This window comes from Hevea brasiliensis, chromosome 14 (assembly GCF_030052815.1).
Source record: "Hevea brasiliensis isolate MT/VB/25A 57/8 chromosome 14, ASM3005281v1, whole genome shotgun sequence".
Taxonomy (NCBI): domain Eukaryota; kingdom Viridiplantae; phylum Streptophyta; class Magnoliopsida; order Malpighiales; family Euphorbiaceae; genus Hevea; species Hevea brasiliensis.
This window is the reverse complement of record NC_079506.1, coordinates 87,757,163-87,765,312: the sequence shown is the minus strand read 5'-3', so window position 1 is coordinate 87,765,312 and position 8,150 is coordinate 87,757,163. Positions and strand designations below refer to the sequence as shown.

The 8,150-nt window shown below is 32.7% G+C and overlaps 1 protein-coding gene across 1 annotated transcript; it reads right to left on the bottom strand.

Annotated features, from left to right (window-relative positions):
• Positions 1-3,228: 3,228 nt before the first annotated feature.
• On the bottom strand, positions 3,229-5,358 carry LOC131173076 (putative receptor-like protein kinase At3g47110). The gene is made up of 4 exons (XM_058134725.1): positions 5,322-5,358; positions 4,928-5,031; positions 4,545-4,878; positions 3,229-4,325 (listed from the first exon to the last, which is right to left on the bottom strand). The coding sequence occupies exons 1-4, from the start codon at positions 5,356-5,358 to the stop codon at positions 3,229-3,231; spliced, it is 1,572 nt and encodes a 523-aa protein (XP_057990708.1).
• Positions 5,359-8,150: the final 2,792 nt, after the last annotated feature.

Below are 8,150 nucleotides of genomic sequence, written 5' to 3'. Positions count from 1 at the left end.
AAGAGTTACAAGAACTTTCTCCATAATCCTTTGGTTTGCAAATTCCTCACCAAGCAGTCTAATGTTATTAACAATTAAGGAGATTCGATCAGCATACTTAGCAATTGTTTCATCCTCCTGCATATTCAAGGACTTAAATTCTCTTTTCAGATTCAACACTTTCATTTGGCATGTTCTATCACTACCTTGGTATTCTTCTTTCAGCCTCTCCCAATCCTCCTTTGCTATGTTGCAAGCCATGATCCTGTAAAACACAGAATCAGACACTGAATTCTGAATGAGTGACTTGGCCTTGGATTTCTTTGCCTTTTCTTCACCGTTGAATTTAATTTGGGCTAAGGTGGGGTTTGCTGGTAGAGGAGGTATTGATTTGTCTTCAATCATAGTTTCCCAGAGGTCATAGGCTTCCAAAAAGCCTGCACCAATTGCGATAATTTTGACCAGTGAAGATGATAGGTGGGTTTAAAGATTGGCTGCTGGATGTCATTTTATTTTTGGGTTGAAAAGCTTTTGTTTTTGGTCCTATAAGATCAAATAATGCTCTGATACCACTGTTAAAATAGAAGTTTAAAGCAAAAAGGAAAGAAATCCAACTCATTTTTATTCAAGGAAATTTCAAATTTTATACAAGAAGAGAATAACAAACTTTCCTATCTAGCTGCCACTTACAAAGTGGGCAAAAACTGAAATGAGAATAATCAGCCACTAATAGCCACTAACTTCAGAAAAATAAGTAACTATTTCTGGACATGATCTTTTGCTTAAAATTAGGAAACAATAAATTGAAATAACAAAGAAACAATGAGCTAGAACTGAAATGCCAGCTTTCTGATAAGTGCATAATTTATTAATTTTACTCCCATCACATTTAGTGTTTTTAGTGTGTTTTTATGCTTTATTCAGTTGGTTAAAATTTATTTATCATTTAGGCATATTTTTAGATAGTTATGGAATAATTGTGTTAAATGGAGAAATTTTCAACATTTGACATTTGTTGTATTTTTCAGGTGTTTCTAAAGTTGTGAGTCTCCAAATTGAGTGCTGTTTAATCCATTGAAAAGCTAAGATAGAGCACTTCAAATGATAAAGGGTGACCAAAGCCCAAATCAGTCTCCAAGGTTGATAAAATGAGCTATGGATCTATTACAAAAGCCTAGACTTGATGTGTCACAATCAGTTTCAGTATTTATTTTGTATCTAGAGTTTCAGACGTTCAAATGAAGCAAGCCCAAGCCCACTTGAACCTTAAGAGCCACTTCTACAACTTCTATGAAGGGCTGGACGTGAGATGAGGCCATTTTAATTGTAAAAAATGGCAATGAAGTCGTCACTATGGGCTGGGTCGTCTATCTGAACCAGTCCCAGTTTTTGGGCCATAACTTGGGTTGTAGAACTCAGATTTGGGCAAATGAGTACCCGTTGGAAAGCTAAGAAATAGGGCTACAACTTTCCTAAAGAGGGTAGAGGCAGATTTGGAAAAGAAGTCGCTGAAAATCGGCCTTGATTTCAGAGACTGAATGCAGGCTGAAAATCTGTCTTTTAAATTTCAAAACTTTTCCTAGTTTGGTTCCTATCTTTGGGATTAGGTTTTTTATTATAAATATGTCTTTGGGCAGTAGCTAAGAGCATCTCAAATTTAGAGCTCCGTTCTCCATAGAAGACCTTCGTTCTCCATTCTCTTTTTAGATTTCCTCTTTATTTTTTCTTTATTTTTCTGTAAGCCATGAACATGAGTGGCTAAGTTTTTAATTCAGTTCAAGGGATTCAAGTTCTTTTGCTTGATTTGTGAGACCAGGTTCTTAATTTAATTTATGTCTTTTTGAATATCTATTATTTTCTGATTTCTTTGCCTTTGATCTATTGAATGATTTGCTAAAAAGGCCTATTAGTTAATTATTTGATGAGATCAATTGCTAGTTCATCTTCATAATCCGTAATTGTTGTGTAAGTTTGAGTAGCAATTAGGTTTTATTGATTATGATCCTAGTTTTTGATAATAACCTAAGAAAACTATAGGGTGGATTAAATTATTTATGCTTCATAAATTATTGTTCAGCTTAACTACTTCCTTTTCTTAAAGCAGTTATTAATTTGATGAGGATTGCTTAATACCAACTCAGTTAATAATTAGAGTCAATAAGAGTGCTGGGCTCTAATTGATGAGTATAAGGAGGTCAGGGGTTTATCTCGCTGTTTAGTAAATCTACGTTAAGTATTCAATAAGATATAATTGTATTTCTTTTGTCTATGATCGAATCAATGCATTGGAATGAGAATTACCTTGGACTGGAGTTTGTTTAATTGGAGAGTCTCTTATTTTTAGATCATAATTTTGGATTATTGATTTCTTCTTTGGATTGCGAATTAACTCCCCCCCCCCCCCCAACCTTTGTTTCTTTTTCCATTACACAAGTGCATGAAATTTAATAATTTAGTCTCTAGGGTTCGACCTGGATTTACCACTTACTGCAAAAAATATTTCATAATCAGTGATTTCAGTTAGTTTAATTTCTGGCGGATTCGACAACCATCACTTTCTAACATCCGTCATATTCATTCTATCTTGTGGCACTACTGCAGAGCATGCGACTCCAATTTGAAGGACTGATACAACACATTCTTGTACACTATCTTCAATACTTTCATCATCCATATTTTCTGCTGCTACTCTAGCTTCCCCCACTTCTCCTAGAGTGAATAATGTGGGATCCACAACCTGCTTGACTTGTCCTGGGAGCTTATCCTCAACAAAGTTGTGGAGATCTAAGCCATCTATAAAAACTTCATGAGTTGGTCACTTTCCTGTGAACATCTGTAAGAAAAGTATTCCAAAGCTATACACGTCTCTGTAGGTTGTCACATTGCTGCCTACTCCATATTCAGCAATTCATACATCTCCAATTATATTAAAATGTGATCAAGACTGTACAATTACTATTCTGTATATCTATAAAAGAATCTGGCATTCATCTTTAGTATTTGATGTGAATTTTAATAAAAGGTTGAGGGCTTAATGTGGAGCAAAAAAAGTTCAGGGGCTTAACACAAGCAAAGTTCAGGGGTCTCAGACTGTTTCGCCCTCATCCTGCATATGCCATGCCATTCTGATTCATGCAGTAATTTAACAAAAGAAAAAGTAGTGTGGAAAATATTACCTGGAGCCATGTAGCCAATTGTTCCCTTTAACCCTGTTGAGAAATTTTGGCTTTGAGAAGGATTGATGGTGCTTTAAAAAATGAGCCTTGCTAATCCAAAGTCACCAACATGAGCAGTCATGTTATTGTAAAGAAGAATATTGCTCGGCTTCAAGTCACAATGAACGATTTGCATTCCACAATGGTCATGAAGATGATGCAATACAGAAGCCACATCAATGGCAATGCATAGTCTTCGAAAAAAGATTAATTTATTTCTCTGACTATAACCATTTCCCTCTGGATGCAACCACATTTCCAAACTGCCATTTTCCATAAATGTATATACTAAAGCTTTGAAATTGTTGCCTTTGAAATCAATGCTGTTGCAGTATGTCAAGCTTTTAACCAGATTTCGATGCTTGATGATTTTCAATGCTTTGCACTCAGCAATGAAGCTCTTGGAAGCTCCATGTTGCGGAAGATTGAGCACCCTTACAGCCACAAAACATTCTCCTAGCTGTTGAAGAATTACTTTATATACTGAGCCAAAACTGCCTTGTCCAATTAAGTTTTCTGAAGAGAATCCGCTAGTTGCTTGCAAGAGTTCCTTGTATGAAATTTGAGGAAGCTTATCCACTGTGAAAGGTGAGAAAATTGGACTCTTTCTTGACTTTTGCCAATAGAAAACACATAAGGACATCACTATCATGACAAACAGAATTGAACTGATGGTTGTGGCGAGGATTGTAACAATGGAAGGCTTTCTGTGTTTCTCTTCTTTGCCAGGGCATTCTGGTAGCTGCAATTCTGGGATACCTCCACAAAGATTTCTATTTCCAATAAGCGAAAATGCGCTTGCATTGCTAAAAACTCCTGTTTTTGGTACCTCACCCTCAAAATTATTGAAAGAAAGATTCAAATATTGCAAGAAGATTAGCTTCTCATTTGTAATATTTCCTGACAAGTTGTTTCTGGACAGATCTATTCGTTGGAGACCTTTCGAAGAAACGAAAGATGAGGGAATGGGTCCCTGCAGGAAGTTTCCCTGCAGGAAGTTACCATGCATGTTAAGGATTTCTAGCTTTGAACAATCGCGTATTGTCTTAGGAATTTCCCCACAGAGTATGTTCTCTGAGACATCAAATGCATTAATACTTTTCAAGTTGTCAGCTTCTGGGTGTGAAGGACCTGTCAATGAGTTCTGTGATAATTTAAGAGTTGCTGATAGAAAAGAAAGGCCAAGGATTTGTTCGGGTATGCTGCCCTTCAATTTATTTCTTGAAGTTATATTTCCTTGGTTTGTTTCCTTCTAAATTCGAAGGTTTCGACAGATATCAAGACTTGGAGTTATATTTCCTTCGAATTTGTTTCCTTCTAACTGAAGCCAATATAGCTTGGTGATGTTACCTAGGAACACTGGGATTTCTCTAGAAAGTAGATTGTGATTTAAGGTTAGCCTTTCCAGCTTTTGCCGCTTTCCAAAAGAAATGGGGATACTACCAGGAAAAAGGTTTCCATCCATATCTAATCGATACAGATTTACAAGATTCCCTACCTCTTCTGGGATTGTTCCTGATTTTGGATTTCGTTCTAGGCCTAATTGGACAAGGTTAGACATATTGCCAATGGAGCTAGGTAATTCACCACCAAAATTGTTTCCATCAAAATATAATTGTTGCAGATTGCTGCAGTTGGCAAGCTCTGAGCAATTGCTAATGCCACCTTGAATTTCACCACTCAACTGGTTATTCGTCAGGTTGATAAAATCTCAATCTAAAGAGGTGACCAACTTCTCGAGGAATTTCTCCATGGAATCTGTTGCCACCAAGGCTGAGAAACCTCAAGAAGGTGAGATTCCCTGCATGTGGAGATATGTTGCCTGCAAGCTCAACCCCTGCAGATTTAGAGACGTAACTCTATGATGTTTGGAGCCACAAGTAACACCTTGCCATTTGCAGAAGTGGACAGAGTCATTCAATGAGCTGAGGACGTCATTTGGATCATTGCTTATCTTGGCTTTGAATTGCATAAGAGCAAACCTATCAGTCTCATTTCACATTTTAGTGAGATAATGAGCAGGTTGGAAGCATACTGTGGTTACCGAAATCAAGAAAAACACATTTTAGGATAGAAGAAGGCCAAAACGCACCCAAGCTTGTGCCTACGAATTCCATTTTTTTTCACCTTTTTTAGCGTCGATGAAAATATGCTGTGAACTCATCTATGGTTACAAATGTAAATTCAACTATCAAGGATGGACGGTTAACAGTAACTCGCAAACAAAAAGAAACTGAGTATTGACCTTGACTTTTTGACGGCTATAATGGGAGAGATTGTCATTCTCTGAGGTGACTTTGTTCACATTGAAGATTCAACTGACGCCAAACAAAACCTGCAATGGTTAACATTTTTTTTTATTTTATATTCCATATATATATATATATATTATGTCAAAAAAATTACAATATTTAAAATAATAAATTTTATAAAATTTTAAATTTACAAAATTAAAAATTAATTTTTAGCTAAAAACAATCTAAGTTTATCATATAAAAATAAAAATAAAAATAAAAAGAATAATTACTATTTTTACATAATTTTTTTTTAAAGTGAATTGATAGATGATGTTCACGATCAATCCTATATATATATATATATATATATATATATATATATATATATATATATATATATATATATATATATATATATATATATGTTATGTCAAAAAAATTACAATATTTAAAATAATAAATTTTATAAAATTTTAAATTTACAAAATTAAAAATTAATTTTTAGCTAAAAACAATCTAAGTTTATCATATAAAAATAAAAATAAAAATAAAAAGAATAATTACTATTTTTGCATAATTTTTTTTTAAAGTGAATTGATAGATGATGTTCACGATCAATCCTATATATATATATATATATATATATATATATATATATATGATTTTAAACTCTTATGCATTAAGGTAAGCAGTGATTGAAAATAGGTTATGTATGTGTCTAAGAATTCAAATTTTAATAGCATTAATTCTGTAATTCATTAATTTTGTTATGATATAAGGATAATAATATCAAAATTCTAAAATTTTGATTTTTTTTTAACAGTTTTAATAAAAAAATTTTTCAGTTCATAAAAAATTTAAAATTTAACTCTATAATTATGTGCAATGAATATGAGCTAGGAACTTTAATATTCTTTTTGAATTTTTCTTCTTTACAACTCAGACTCAAGATATAAAATATATAATTAAATCCATCTATTAAATATATAAGTTTCATATATTTGTATCTTTGAGTTCATAATAAACGGAGTTTACACAAGAATTTTTTATTTTGAATTGTGTTATCATAAGGAAAAGAAAACTTATAACCTACAAAATCCCACTCCAACAAGTCAAATTAAATAGTGGAAACATAGAAATTAAAAGTATTATATATTCGATCCTCACAGTTTGTAGACTTGGAGCAAGCCAAGTCGATTGTCTTAACGTGCAGGCTCTATTCCAAATTTTGTCTGCATGCCTTAGTAAATCTATAGATGAGGGTTACTTATTCAATGTCAATGGAAGAGAGAGAAGAGTCTTGCATGCGTACAAAAAATTTGCAAGGAGAAGGATGATTTGCGAAGATACTTGGAAGGAAGTGCAGTTAGACCTAATGGGCTCATCAGCATATGGCTGGTGATGAACAGAGGAGACCACAAGTATAGATTTCTAATGGTAAATGTGAGGGAGGTAAATGGAGTCGCTTGGTGTGAGAGAATGAACAGACTCCTCTAATGGACATTGAAGTCTCCTTCCCATGTCAAGTGTTGAATAGGTAGAAGATATGTAACGAGTTAGGATTACAAATGGATGATTTCAGGGTAATTCTAGCAAGTAATTTGCATGTGATGTCAGAGTTATTGAAAAGCCTACGAGGAAATGTAGTTGTTGAGAGATACTTGGTAAATTTTTATCTAAACTAGATTTATTTTGAATTATAATTTAATTATATAAATTTTATTTAAATTATATGAAAATATTTAAATAATATTATATTTTTCATATAAATATTAAATAATTTAATTATATAAAAAATAAAAAGTAAGAAATAAAAATTTAACATGACTTTGTATAGTGACTAAAGTCATATTACCTGATATCAGGATCAACTATATTAAAAAAAAAAAAAATTATTATTATGAACAATCTCTCTCTACATATTAAAAGGTATCATGTAAAAAAGCTGTAACTATCCTCAATCCGTGCAATAATAAATAGAGAAGTGAGATAAAAAATAAAATAAACTAATTTATAATTTTTTAAAGAAATTTATAATTTTATTAATTTAAATAAAAGTTTAAAATGATTTATAAAAATAATAAAATATATAATTAGAATTTTTGTGTAGTCTATATAATATAAAATTTTTGTGGATATATTATGTTATGTTAATTTAAAATAAGGAGAGTAAAAAATTTTATTCGTAATTAAAAAAACTTTATAATTACAACAAAAGCCAGTAAAGGAATGGAATTTCAGTGAGAGAGAGAGAGAGAGAGAGAGAGAGAGAGAGAGAGAGAGAGAGAGAGAGAGAGAGATAATTTACAACCAAATCTGTTGGGAATTCCAAAGTAAATGTTTTAACAGTGGAGGTGGCTTTTTTTTTTCATTTAATTTTACAGGAACGCCCTAGTTAATCAACAAACTGGTTCATATGTCAAGACTAATTTCATTATAGCCTATAATCATTATATCTAGCGCCAACCGCGTTTGACATTGGACGAAATATAATGCACCGATGGATCATTAACAAATGTTTACCATTGCTCATTCAGACATATAAAACACCACTTACCCATAATCCTTGACATTTCACCTGTGCACAATCAATCCAATAGAAATGGAACTTCCCACCATACACTTAGCAAACCTTTGGCCTGCAATTCTTCATGTTCATTTCATTTTCTTGTGCTCTATGAGCATACAATTGTTGCAACCTGCCAATTCTCTCAGTAAA